Source organism: Culex pipiens, chromosome 3 (assembly GCF_016801865.2).
Source record: "Culex pipiens pallens isolate TS chromosome 3, TS_CPP_V2, whole genome shotgun sequence".
Lineage (NCBI taxonomy): Eukaryota > Metazoa > Arthropoda > Insecta > Diptera > Culicidae > Culex > Culex pipiens.
In genome coordinates, this window is record NC_068939.1 from 137,032,942 (window position 1) to 137,047,489 (window position 14,548).

The 14,548-nt window shown below is 35.4% G+C and overlaps 1 protein-coding gene across 1 annotated transcript; it reads right to left on the minus strand.

Moving 5' to 3' along the window:
- Positions 1-26: 26 nt before the first annotated feature.
- On the minus strand, positions 27-14,387 carry LOC120418770 (outer membrane lipoprotein Blc-like). The gene is made up of 4 exons (XM_039581247.2): positions 13,611-14,387; positions 7,167-7,398; positions 6,881-7,109; positions 27-585 (listed from the first exon to the last, which is right to left on the minus strand). The coding sequence occupies exons 1-4, from the start codon at positions 13,743-13,745 to the stop codon at positions 522-524; spliced, it is 660 nt and encodes a 219-aa protein (XP_039437181.1). The 5' UTR covers positions 13,746-14,387; the 3' UTR covers positions 27-521.
- Between the last annotated feature and the right edge of the window lie 161 nt (positions 14,388-14,548).

A 14,548-nucleotide genomic window follows, 5' to 3' on the forward strand; every position in this document is an offset into this window, starting at 1 on the left:
CGAACTGCAACTTTAACGGCTTCGACTGAGAAGGTGCCACACTTTAATCAGCTGTATTTATTTACATAACATTAACTTATCGCCTAAAGTAGTATAGTATGAGGTTGTGTTCAGAAGTTCGGAAAAGAGACAGAGAGTATGGAACAAGATCAGCCACGCAACCGAAGCCACATTTACACATTCCGTTGGAGTCGTGCACATTTGACGAAGATGCCTTTTTGAGTTAATCGAAACTAACAGTTGACACAACGGTTAGTTGAAATTCATCGTAACAAACGACCTATATCTTGATTTTGGACCATTTTGAAAATGGCATTTAGGACAGCAGAGCACGAACCCGGACGATTCAGTGAACTCGTCGTCCGTTTGGTTTGAATTGATTGGTGTGGCGGTGGCGACAATCATCCGAAGGAAAGTAAAAGTGAGTCTTGGTAGGTAAACAGACCGATAGAATGAGCTGCTGGAGATAATACTGCAATTAGCTGCACACGCGCTAGCGCGGACCGTTTAAATGGCACATTTCAGGGCAGCGGAGGTAGCACCAGCGATGCGGGAACCGGCGGTATTTCGGGCTCCTTGCGGCATCTGGAAAGGATCGGATGCAGAATTTGTAAAATTTATTTATTGTCTCATTGTCTAATTGTCTTATTGTCTTATTGTCTTATTGTCTTATTGTCTTATTGTCTTATTGTCTTATTGTCTTATTGTCTTATTGTCTTATTGTCTTATTGTCTTATTGTCTTATTGTCTTATTGTCTTATTGTCTTATTGTCTTATTGTCTTATTGTCTTATTGTCTTATTGTCTTATTGTCTTATTGTCTTATTGTCTTATTGTCTTATTGTCTTATTGTCTTATTGTCTTATTGTCTTATTGTCTTATTGTCTTATTGTCTTATTGTCTTATTGTCTTATTGTCTTATTGTCTTATTGTCTTATTGTCTTATTGTCTTATTGTCTTATTGTCTTATTGTCTTATTGTCTTATTGTCTTATTTTCTTATTGTCTTATTGTCTTATTGTCTTATTGTCTTATTGTCTTATTGTCTTATTGTCTTATTGTCTTATTGTCTTATTGTCTTATTGTCTTATTGTATTATTGTCTTATTGTCTTATTGTCTTATTGTCTTATTGTCTTAATGTCTTATTGTCTTATTGTCTTATTGTCTTATTGTCTTATTGTCTTATTGGGTGGTGGTTTAAGATCTAAAACAAAGTTTCCACGTGGTTTATGGATGGTCACTTATTGTTGTTTGTTGTTTGTTGTTTGTTGTTTGTTGTCTGTTGTTTGTTGTTTGTTGTTTGTTGTTTGTTGTTTGTTGTTTGTTGTTTGTTGTTTGTTGTTTGTTGTTTGTTGTTTGTTGTTTGTTGTTTGTTGTTTGTTGTTTGTTGTTTGTTGTTTGTTGTTTGTTGTTTGTTGTTTGTTGTTTGTTGTTTGTTGTTTGTTGTTTGTTGTTTGTTGTTTGTTGTTTGTTGTTTGTTGTTTGTTGTTTGTTGTTTGTTGTTTGTTGTTTGTTGTTTGTTGTTTGTTGTTTGTTGTTTGTTGTTTGTTGTTTGTTGTTTGTTGTTTGTTGTTTGTTGTTTGTTGTTTGTTGTTTGTTGTTTGTTGTTTGTTGTTTGTTGTTTGTTGTTTGTTGTTTGTTGTTTGTTGTTTGTTGTTTGTTGTTTGTTGTTTGTTGTTTGTTGTTTGTTGTTTGTTGTTTGTTGTTTGTTGTTTGTTGTTTGTTGTTTGTTGTTTGTTGTTTGTTGTTTGTTGTTTGTTGTTTGTTGTTTGTTGTTTGTTGTTTGTTGTTTGTTGTTTGTTGTTTGTTGTTTGTTGTTTGTTGTTTGTTGTTTGTTGTTTGTTGTTTGTTGTTTGTTGTTTGTTGTTTGTTGTTTGTTGTTTGTTGTTTGTTGTTTGTTGTTTGTTGTTTGTTGTTTGTTGTTTGTTGTTTGTTGTTTGTTGTTTGTTGTTTGTTGTTTGTTGTTTGTTGTTTGTTGTTTGTTGTTTGTTGTTTGTTGTGGGTCTCGTGGCGCAGGGGTAGCGGCTTCGGCTGCCGATCCCGATGATGCTATGAGACGCGGGTTCGATTCCCGCCTTATCCACTGAGCTTCTATCGGATGGTGAAGTAAAACGTCGGTCCCGGTTTCTCCTGTCTCGTCAGAGGCGCTGGAGCAGAAATCCCACGTTAGAGGAAGGCCATGCCCCGGGGGGCGTAGTGCCAATAGTTTCGTTTCGTTTTTTGTTTGTTGTTTGTTGTTTGTTGTTTGTTGTTTGTTGTTTGTTGTTTGTTGTTTGTTGTTTGTTGTTTGTTGTTTGTTGTTTGTTGTTTGTTGTTTGTTGTTTGTTGTTTGTTGTTTGTTGTTTGTTGTTTGTTGTTTGTTGTTTGTTGTTTGTTGTTTGTTGTTTGTTGTTTGTTGTTTGTTGTTTGTTGTTTGTTGTTTGTTGTTTGTTGTCTGTTGTTCCCGGGCAGAAAGTTACATCTTCCTGCAAACTTGTCATGTTCGCAAAAACACAAACATGTCAAGTACCTGTTAACTTCCAGTTAAGAGTTAATCAAACATAAACGCGAACATAATTTACTCTACGCATATCAAAAAATTATCAACTTAAGTTCGTGTTGGAAACTTCAAATTATCATGCTATGGTGCGGAAAAATATCATCCATAAACATAAAATTATCCCGACCAGTTCATTTTTTTCCTGGAAAAATATGGGGCGAAAAATATCATACAAAAACATAAAAGTATCATAACAAGTTGTGATGTTTCCAGATATTTTTTTTCTGTAATAATTTTGTTGCTTTAGAAAGCGTAATACACAGTAAGAAGATATAAGTTTCATATAGACTGTTTTTCAATTGTATTTTAATAAAACAATATAATGTGATGTGATTTTCTAGTAAAATTTATTTTCATTAAATAAGCCTGAAATTAAAAAACTATAGCAAACAATCTGCTGCAAGACTAAACATAATGACAATCTTAATTTTTTTTTAAATATTTGTATACAGTCATCCCTCATATTAGGAACAGTTTACAGATCGACCAATATTCAAAAAATCATAGAAAATCGATAATTGAACATAATGATTCGCTTTTACCTTCATTTGACAGCTGTTTTTGCGATCTTTCGAATGCTGTATCGAACAACTGCAAATTTTATCGTTTTATATCAAGTTTTTGAAGAAAAACTTCGACCCTTGAAATCTACAAATTCGGAACACTTTTTTCTAACGATGTAAACAATCTTTTTTATCGCTCCAGGGGTACATATTTTTATAAAAATAATGACTTCACATTCGGAAACCAGTAAAACTCATGCTTAGTAATGTTTTATGAATGGTCTGCTAACTTTTTTTGTGAAAATATCAGTTAAATTCAGGTGTTCCACAATTGTGGGAGGCACAATAACATCCCACAATTATGGAACAGGCAATTTGGAAGCAGCGATTTGCTGCTCTGAATAAAATAGTCTCGAAATGCAGTTTTTTTGTTTTAAAAGTACTGCTTATATTAATGAAATAGCAAAAGAATGTCCAAATAAAGGTCCTAAAAATACAGAAAAGATGCATTTGGCATGCTTTTGACAAATTATCACAAAAGTGTTCCGAATATGTGGAATGACTGTATCATTTGCCGTATAATTCGAATTAATTCAAAGTTTAGTGTGAATAAGTAAGGCTGGTAAAAATTTTATTTAAAGTTTTTGTCACTCCTCCCTTCGAAGTTTGCCCGAAAAATCAGGGGGCAACAAAAAATAACATCCAAAATTGCATACTACTAACAATATTAAAACAAATCAAACTTTTTGTAAAGCCAAGTCAAGAAAAATCTGTACAATTGAACTAAACAAATCAATAATGCACTAATTTATTTGCATTGGCCGCTGAAAATTTTCCTGAAATTCTAGCAAACCTATTTGAAAGTGTAGAAATTTGTAAATATTGTCAAGGCGGAAGCGTTACAACTGGGCAACGTGGCTCGGTCTTATACAAACATTTAAATTTATAAAATTCCCAAACAAAAAAAAAATAAACAAAAATATGGTCTTTAAAGGAAAGAATCAAAAAAATATATGCAATCCTTATCAATAAATAATTTATTTTCAGAATTTTATATCAATCTGTCAAAAGTCAATAATGTGTATTCAAAATCAGCATAAATAACAAAATGAAAAACTGAACTTTGCTAAACAAACATTGAAATGTTTGAAAGAATTTCTAAACTGAAGTGATAGGTTCACTTTGAAATAATAATTCTCGTACATACCTTGTTAATCCTCATCCAATCCATCCAGAGAGCATATGATTGCAGCACAATCCATTTTTGCAGCTGATTGGTCAAAGTAAACAAAATTCTAGAAGCCGAATGTCCAGAAAATGCCCGTTAGTAGATCTGTAAGAGAAAATAAAACACAAAGCATCAATTCTCAAACAAAATTTATGGAATAATTAAAAATTCAATAGTAAACAAAGAAAAAGAAAACAAGCAATACTTATCTGAGTTTTAAAAATCGTCGAAAAATATTTGTCGGTTGACTAGTAGAACCAACATATGTAGCCACTTCAGGTGGACTCATCTTCCTCCGTGAAACTGCTTGCGAGCCACACAATTTAATCATCTCCTCCGGAATCACAAGAGGAAGGTTCAGAAACGTAAACAATCACACGCACACTCGCGAAAACACACGGACCAAATACGGTTCCTCCACAAATCGCGATTCTGATGACACGACGACAAAAACCAAAACAAATCGAAACTGCTGTTTTCCTCCACCGAGAACTGTCAAATTCGCCAAAATCATTCCGACGTTGATCCGCGTCTTGATAGCATCTGCTGGAGGAGGAGGAGGATGACCAGCGACATGCAGGCAGGAGGATTTCGATTCTGCGAACTGCGGCTTTGTCATGCACGCGCTAACGTAACTTTTTCTTCTCCAACGAGCCACCAAAACATCAACTTTCACATAAATAACAACATTTCGCAAATCTCACATAAAATGACACCAACGAACGCACATTCCCACGGCCAAAATACGCACTTACAACCCGCGGCGATTCGTGGACTGTTGTTAATCAGTGGAAAACTACTGCACCAAAAACGTAAACAAACCCTTGTCCCTTGTCCTGGCGAATCCGCCAAAATCCTTTCCACGTTAATCCACAGCAGCATCTTGGGCAAGGGAATTACTTTTCTGGTGCAGCGGCTTGGAAACTTTCCTTGCACCCGTCAACACGGAGCGAAACTTTTTCTTCGCCCCCCAGCCACAATAACACAAACAATCACTTAAACACAACATATCACGGCTCCCGAACGCCACGGAACGGACGAACACACACTCCCTCGGCCACAGAACGTACTCACAACCCGCGGCGATTCGCGGACTACAATTTATCCGTGGAAAACTACTGCGCGAAAACGTAAACAAACCAGCCCGCCACGAACGCAAAAGCTGTCTGTCTGCCGATTGCCGATTCCTGTCACGACATGCCGCGCGCGTTGCGTGCGAGCATGAACGAAAGAAGAGAGAAAAGAGAGAGTGAGCGAGCGCGTGGGCTCATTTTTGCGTTTTGCGATGAAATTTTATATGCGGTAAAATACTTTTTAATGTGATTAGTTTAACTAGTGTATTTAAAGTAAATTAAAGTGGAAAAAAAGTCAATAAAAATGTCCATTAACAAAACTGCCATTTTAGCTAAGTCCGGCTTGAAAAAAAATTAACCTTGTAAATCATCTCATAATCCCGGGTTTTCAAAAATATTCTAAGTGTAGGAAAAGTGAAATTTTGTCGAGGAGTGAAAATTTTGCTAAGTCCAGCAAAAACAAGATAAAACTAGAAAATATCATCTCATGATAAAGAGGTCGAAATTTTTTCTAAGTCCCAAAATAATTTGGCTTTCGAAATTCTGCTAAGTCCAGCAAAAACAAGATAAAACAAAATAATATCATCTCATGATAAAGAGGTCAATTTTTTTTTCTAAATCCCAAAATAATTCGGCTTTCGATTTTTTTCTAAGTCCGGTAATATCATGAGAAAATGGAAATTTATCAACTGATGATAAAAGGTCTACAAACATAGAAAGGAACATAGATTTCGGCGCGCATTTTAAGAGTTTTTGGAACAAATATCAAACATGCCATGATATCAAAAACAACTCAAGTTATTTTTTTGTTCGTCCCATGATGCGACTTTCTGCCCGGGTTTGTTGTCTGTTGTTTGTTGTTTGTTGTTTGTTGTTTGTTGTTTGTTGTTTGTTGTTTGTTGTTTGTTGTTTGTTGTTTGTTGTTTGTTGTTTGTTGTTTGTTGTTTGTTGTTTGTTGTTTGTTGTTTGTTGTTTGTTGTTTGTTGTTTGTTGTTTGTTGTTTGTTGTTTGTTGTTTGTTGTTTGTTGTTTGTTGTTTGTTGTTTGTTGTTTGTTGTTTGTTGTTTGTTGTTTGTTGTTTGTTGTTTGTTGTTTGTTGTTTGTTGTTTGTTGTTTGTTGTTTGTTGTTTGTTGTTTGTTGTTTGTTGTTTGTTGTTTGTTGTTTGTTGTTTGTTGTTTGTTGTTTGTTGTTTGTTGTTTGTTGTTTGTTGTTTGTTGTTTGTTGTTTGTTGTTTGTTGTTTGTTGTTTGTTGTTTGTTGTTTGTTGTTTGTTGTTTGTTGTTTGTTGTTTGTTGTTTGTTGTTTGTTGTTTGTTGTTTGTTGTTTGTTGTTTGTTGTTTGTTGTTTGTTGTTTGTTGTTTGTTGTTTGTTGTTTGTTGTTTGTTGTTTGTTGTTTGTTGTTTGTTGTTTGTTGTTTGTTGTTTGTTGTTTGTTGTTTGTTGTTTGTTGTTTGTTGTTTGTTGTTTGTTGTTTGTTGTTTGTTGGCTAATAAGGGTAACAAAAAACAACAATGATAATAAAAAATACAAAATTACTCACAATGCTTCACTGTGGTTGGTGGGCCGCACGTGCGACGGCACAAAGTACGTCTCCAGCAGGTACCGCAGCTTCTCCGTGATTTGCAGCTCCTCGGTCAGCTTGGGCGTCCTCGACAGCAGCCAGTAGCCCTCGATGACGGACTCGGAGTCGTCGATCGGCGTGCACGAGTACACGACGGCAAAGTGGCGGTAGTCCGTGTCCACGACCCAGTAGTTTGAGATTCCGCTCGCTGGATTTAACTTTGGTTTAGTTTTGCGCTTAAAAATACTACAGCAAATTTACGAACCCAAGATTCCATAACTGACGTTCAGTTTTGCGACGACGGGATCCAGCAGCGGATCCGAGATGTAGGCGATACCGCTGAACGAGGCGTACGCGTCCTTCTTGGCCAGAAAGCCCTTGTTCTTGACATCGATCGAGCCGTCTTGCACATTCCGGGTGTACTCGGCCGTAACGCACTCCAGGTTGCGCTCGTAGTCTTGCTCGTACCGTTCAATCTCGTACCATTTGCCGAGATACTGCAGGGAGGGTAAAAGCATGCGGATTAGTCTGCGATGAATACAATTCTTAAGTATATTCAATACATCTTCACCTTCAAAGGTCTCGGATGATTTAAGCTTCGTAAGGTCATTTGCTTTGAACTCATGGCGTGTAATTTAAGCGAAACAATTGTAAGGAAGACTTACAGCACCATTGATGGTTATGATTAAAAGTCACTTAAGTGCACACGGGTGAAACACATCATAAATTGAGAAGTTTGAATTCCAATAATTGAAGAAAAGTAACAGTTCTAATAGTTTCAACCTATCATAGTTGTATTTCAAGCATTTCAAGCATTTCAAGATACAGCCAACCTCATTCAAGTCAAGGACTGTTTCAAAAAAGGTAAAACTTTGATTATGCGCTATAGCTATTGAAGATATTGATGAAAGTAAATCCTTCAAAGGTGATCATTTCATCGCCGTGGCGAAACTTTTGTCAAGTTGTCTCCAAGTAATTTATGCAGCGTTGTTACAACACTAGCCGTAAAAATTGTGCGTCGTCCAGATCAGTTGAACAAAAAAAACTTTTTTTGTTGCTCCCATCCTGTAACCAGTGCCACTGGAGCTTTGCTGAAAAATGCAAATAAAAACAAAAATTTACATAATTGTTCGTCTGACTATGCTCCACTCTAGTACGAGCAGTAACTGAACCGAACACACACACCCACTCACCCTCATTCGTCGAGCTTTTCTGTACCTCGAGGAGTATTTTTTCTGTTGCTCATTCTGTTTTACACAAAATACTAAAGTTTATTTTGTCAACCTTTGCACTTTGTGACATGTAAAGTGCATCGGAAACGGTGCCAGCTTGAAAAGGGACTTCGGAATGGCAGCTGTGAACTTGTTAGCTCAGTATTTCAGTAAAAGGGCTATTTTAATGAATGTTAAAGGCCAATGCAATTTTTCTGATTTTTGCCTTCAATGAGGAAAGGCTATAAAATCACTCGAAAAATGAACTTCTTTATTTGACCTCGTAGACCCACCTTCACGTATACCTATCGAATCAAAAGCAAATTCTGAACAAATGTCTGTGCGTGTGTCTGGTAGTTAATATTATGAAGTTTAGAAAAGTACTTCAAAAGTTATGCTAAAAAAACGATTTTAACAAAAGTCCGGAAGATTGTAAAAAGGGTGTTTTTTTTTGTAAGAAATCCTGTCATGTTATACATTTTTAGAAATGTATTTGAAAGACCTTTCCAATGAGCCTTAAACAACGAAGATCTGATAACCCTATCTAAAATTATTACCACTTAAATGGTATTTATGCACTTTTCAGAGGCCGGATCTCAGATATTTCGATTGTAATGATGTCCGGGTCCATCATGCGAGCCGCCGTCAGATAGATAATTAAAAGACCTTTCAAATGAGCCTAAAACATCAAAGTTCTGATAACCATATCAAAAGTTATATGCACTTTAGAGTTGTTTAAGAGGCAGTATTTGTAAATATTGCTCGGTTTGTTCTAGAGGTTGTATCGAGGTGCTCCGATTTGGATGAAACTTTCAGCGTTTGTTTGTCTATACATGAGATGAACTCATGCCAAATATGAGCCCTCTACGACAAAGGGAAGTGGGGTAAAACGGGCATTGAAGTTTGAGCTCCAAAAAACATAAAAAAATCTTAAAATTGCTCGCATTTCAGTAAAACTTCATCATTTCCAACTCTCTTAGATGCATTCGAAAGGTCTTTTGAAGCACTTCAAAATGAGCCATAGACATCCAGGATTGGTTTAACTTTTTCTCATAGCTTTTGCAAATTACTGTTAAAAATTGATTTTTTTTAAACCTTAATATCTTTTTGCAACAGCTTCCAACACCCATACTCCCATAGGTCAAAAGTTAGGGAATTGCATTGACTGTAAGCCTACGGTAATAACTTTTTGGCCAATCGCAGTTTTTCTCATAGTTTTTCGATTTTTGTCTAACAAACTTTTTACAACGTTAGTTTTTGCCCTGTAGGCTCCCATAGCGGCACTTTTTGGTCTCAATTTTGTCATATTCGGAATCCTCGGAAAATTTCACGTTAGTTAAAAGTATTGGAGTTGTAAATTTGATTGGAAAAAATGCCATTTGGAATTAATTAAAATATTGTTCAACAATTTGTTGGATTAGGGGTAAAACAGGTTTTCGCCTACTTGATACAGCATTTGACGTATTGACCACAGGGTAAATAAGATCTAATTCTTTTTTCAAAAATGTTTTATTTATTTTTTTTTTAATCTAATTTACAACTTCAATACTTCTAACTAACGTGAAATTTTCCGAGGATTCCGATTATGACAAAATTGAGACCAAAAAGTGCCGCTATGGGAGCCTACAGGGCAAAAACTAACGTTGTAAAAAGTTTATTAGACAAAAATCGAAAAACTATGAGAAAAACTGCGATTGGCCAAAAAGTTATTACCGTAGGCTTACAGTCAATGCAATTCCCTAACTTTTGACCTATGGGAGTATGGGTGTTGGAAGCTGTTGCAAAAAGATATTAAGGTTTTAAAAAAATCAATTTTTAACAGTAATTTGCAAAAGCTATGAGAAAAAGTTAAACCAATCCTGGATGTCTATGGCTCATTTTGAAGTGCTTCAAAAGACCTTTCGAATGCATCTAAGAGAGTTGGAAATGATGAAGTTTTATTGAAATGCGAGCAATTTTAAGATTTTTTATGTTTTTTGGAGCTCAAACTTCAATGCCCGTTTTACCCCACTTCCCTTTGTCGTAGAGGGCTCATATTTGGCATGAGTTCATCACAGGTATAGACAAACTAACGCTGAAAGTTTCATCCAAATCGGAGCACCTCGATACGACCTGTTACACATTGGTGAAAAACTCGCTCTTAAACACTTTTTAGAGGCCGGATCTCAGATATTTTGATGAAAACGTTGTCTATTTATCATGCGAGCTATCGTTAGATAAGTTATCAAAAGACTTTACCGATGAGCAAAACGGATTAAAGATCTGAAAACCCTATCGAAAGAAATGAATATTGAAGCTCAATTTATTAACACATTTGATGCAATTCTGGTTGAAGATATTCACTATATGAATGTGAGGATGGCACCAATCACCTTTAGGAGGATTAAGCAATGTTTTTTTTGCTTCCAATTTTTATAATTTCTTAGAAAAATATTAGCGACGTTTATGTTTGTAGTAGAATCAAATGGTGTTTTTTATGTTTTGCCTTCCTCACCTTACTGAGGAAAGGCTATAAAATCACTCGAAAAATAAACTTTTTAAATAGACCTCCTAGACCTACCTTCATTTGTACATATCGACTCAGAATCGCCAGCTGAGCAAATGTCTGTGTGTTTGGCTGTATGTAGACATGTGTACCGAATCAATGTCACTGGAATATCTGGGCATCGCCCACTAAGGTTACTGGGAATCCTATCTAGATAGAACAAGAAAGCTCACGTGTATCGAAACAAACTAATGAACCATTTTAAATTTGATGTTTGGCAGTAGAAACGTATGAAAAATTCATGTTGCCAAAAACGAGATGGCACTCTATGGTAGAAATCTTAAGACAAAATTTTGGGTTTTTGCCTTCCTCACTGAGGAAAGGCTATAATCCTGCTCTAAAAATGAACTTTGTATAAAAACGTCGTAGACCCACCTTCATGTATACATATCGACTCAGAATCGAAAACTGAACAAATGTCTGTGTGTATGTGTGTGTGTATGTATGTATGTGACCAACAAACTAGCTCATGTTTCTCGGCACTGGATGAACCGATTTGACCCGAACCTGTTGCATTCAACTTGGTTTAGGGTCCCATAGATCGAGTTTTATACAGATTGAAGTTTCGATAAGTAGTTCAAAAGTTATGTATAAAAATGTGTTTTCACATATATCCGGATCTCGCTTAAATGTATGTAAACTATGTCCGGATCCACCATCCGACCCATCGTTGGGTAGGTTATCAAAAGACCTTTCCAACGAATCGAAAACATTGAAGATCTGGCAACCCTGTCTCGAGATATGGCCACTTAAGTGATATTGATGTACTTTTTGGATGCCGGATCTCACTTAAATGTATGTAAACTATGTCCGGATCCACCATCCGACCCATTGTTGGTTAAGTTATCAAAAGATCTTTCCAACGGGTCCAAACACATTGGAGATCTCTCAACCCGTTCTCGAGATATGGCCTCTTTAGTTTAATTTATGTACTTTTTTTTATTCCGGATCTAAAAAAAAGATGAAATTTGTGTACAACCCCATCATATCAGCCATTGTTGGTAATGAGTGAGGAAGGCTCCAACCACATAGGTGGATTAAGTTAGTTTTTTTAAATTTAAATTGATTTAATAAAAGTTTCAAAAAATCAAGCGGGCGTAATGGTGGATTCATTTGAAATGTTGTATTTTTTCTGTATTTTATAAAATTAGTTTGTCTCCATCTAACCCTTAGCCATAATGCCACCCCCTGCCGATGGGTATTACCAAACTTTGGGAAATAAACTTGTATTCATTCAAAAGATCTGGATGATCTATATTGGTTACTTTGGTAGTTTTTATTAATCAGGTTCAGTTTTTGAGAAGTGACTAAAAGGAATTTTTAGAATGTTGCGTGTTTAAAAAAATACCTGTCCGATTTGACCAATATTTGCTGAGAGTTTCTGTGAGCAAAACAAAATTTAAAATGAGGTTTTCTGAGTGAAACCCATAATGAATGCCGATTTGAACCAATTCCGATGTTAAACAATTAAAAACCTACTTTCATGGATTTTTGTGATCATTCCGATGAAATAAATTTAAAAAAAAAACAAGCTTAACTTTTCAAAATCCTTTAGTTAGACTTGATTTCCAAATCAAATCGTTCGCTTAACAACTAGGCCTCTTTCAAAAGTTGTGACAGTTTAAAAAATTTGGAAAATTATTTGACGTGACCTTTTTTCCTTTTTTTAGTTTTTTTTGATCATCGATTTTTTTTTTCTTATTTCACATTTTGCAAAAAAACTACAATTTTAAAATTGCATAAGTTGACCTACAAAATTTTTATCTTCTTTTCAAATAGCTAAAAAGATGGAGTTTTTAGTCATCTAAAACATATCCAATCATTTTTTTTTCGAAAATAGTTAGGCCGGTGCAAATATTTTTCAATGTTTTTTTCCCACGGCTCTGGCCGCGGTCAGAGGGAGGGGGGCAAAAAAAATATAAATATTGAAATAACAAGCCATAGTTTCAGCATTTGCATGGAAAAGGTGTTTTAAAATGCATTTTAAACTAGTTGAGTTGTTTTGCAATTTCCAGTGTTTTGTTAGGATGTCTAGATGATCCTAGAACTTCGCAGAACTCAATTTGATCTAATCTGTAATTTCTGCAACCGAAAACATCGTTCCACCTTTTTTGAAACGACTGCCTCCGCGGAATTTTTGGCGAATTTTTTTTTACAATCGAAAAAAAAAGTTGGAACGATGTTTTTGATCGCAAAAATTACAGATTTGATCAAATTAAGTTCTGCAAAGTTCTAGAATCATATAGAAATCCTAACAAATCACTGGAAATAAGAATCATCTTGATTGGTTGGAATGTTAAAAGTGTTTTCAACTGAAATCGAGTGATAAATAGCTCAATAAGAAGTGAGCAAGCAAATTTCTATCAAAAGTTTTGCATTTTTTTTGTTTAAATAGTGAAAATCAGCAAATTGGATTGAGTTAGGAGCGAGTGATTAACCTGCCAAACATACGAGAATTTCCCTTAACTTTTAAATCAAATTTGTACCAGCCTTAATACAGAAAATATATTTTTTCTTATTTGTTTAGTAAAATTTTCAAAAACTGATCTTCAATTTTAAAGGAATGCATTTAAATTACACAGAGAAATACATTTCCCCAATCCCCATGTAATCATATCAAGCATGTTTTGACTTGTTTTGAAATATTTAGATTTTTGTAAAATTACTTTTTACATCACCGGGGAATCTTTTTTTTTTGCAAAAGAAGTCCTTGAATTGGAAATCAATTATTACCAAAAAACCATCGCTATTTACAAAAAATTGGAACCGTTATTAACACATTTGAAACACATTTTTTGAACTAAATCAAATTTGCAGAAGACTCTACAACGTTTGAACATTTTTTTCTTGAAATTTTTTTTTTGATCATCTAGATGTTCAGACACCACAGCTTTTAATCAAAATTATCACTTTCAGTTCACAACTTCGGTTTAATTGCCCCACATTCACCAACCTTTTCGAGGTTAAAGTTGTCCAGCACCGGAATGTTGGCGGATACCAACGAGCAGTTGCCATCCTTCACAATGTATGCCGAACTGCTTCCGGCCAGCAGCACCACCACCAAACCGAGCACTTCCAGGTGGTACATTTTGTTCGCGGTGCAACTTTTTTAAACGGGTATATTTAACACTCCACTCCACGTGGTTTTGGGGCGCTCGGATGAAAAAGTGACCGCGCGAAACGAAGCGTAATCTCAAACTGACCGTCCGCGATGTGAATCTTTCCCAGATAAAGGAGGATGGTCATTTCTCTGCCCTGGCGGTGATCACTCAGATGAAAACGAATTGGGCAGCGTTGTTGGACGATAAAATGCATTTGGCGCAATGTTTGGTCAGTGCTGTGCACGTTGCATATGTCGCGGGTGTAAAAGCAAAACCTTTGGATTCGATGGGCGAAGCGAAAACTGGTTAAGGGGTGACGTACCGCTTTGAATGACGTCTTCACTTATCTTTATTTTTTTTCAATTTCATCAAATTTAAAAAAAAATGTTTCTTGACCATACTAATTTTTTGTTAACCTTCAGGATTTTGTTTGAATTACGCAATTTTAACGTTTATTTCATATTTTCAATTAGCTTTTGATGATTCCCTGTCGTCTTTTGAAAAGTTTTAATATAAATCTGTACCAAGTGGCAGCCTCTGTGTGCCTTTGCTTGAGTTCTAGTGCACTCCAATAGTTGCTTATCGAAGGTGAAAGCTCCGTGCGGAGCCCCATGACTGTGAAACCTGTACTAACTCAAACTAAGTGACTATCAGTCTATTTAAATTGTTCATATAAAAAAGAAAACATCAAGCTAAGAAAAACATTTCTATCGTCATTGATAACAATTCAATCAAAAGAGTAAGTGATCTCGATTGATTTGACAAAAAGGGGAGATAACATTTTTTTTTA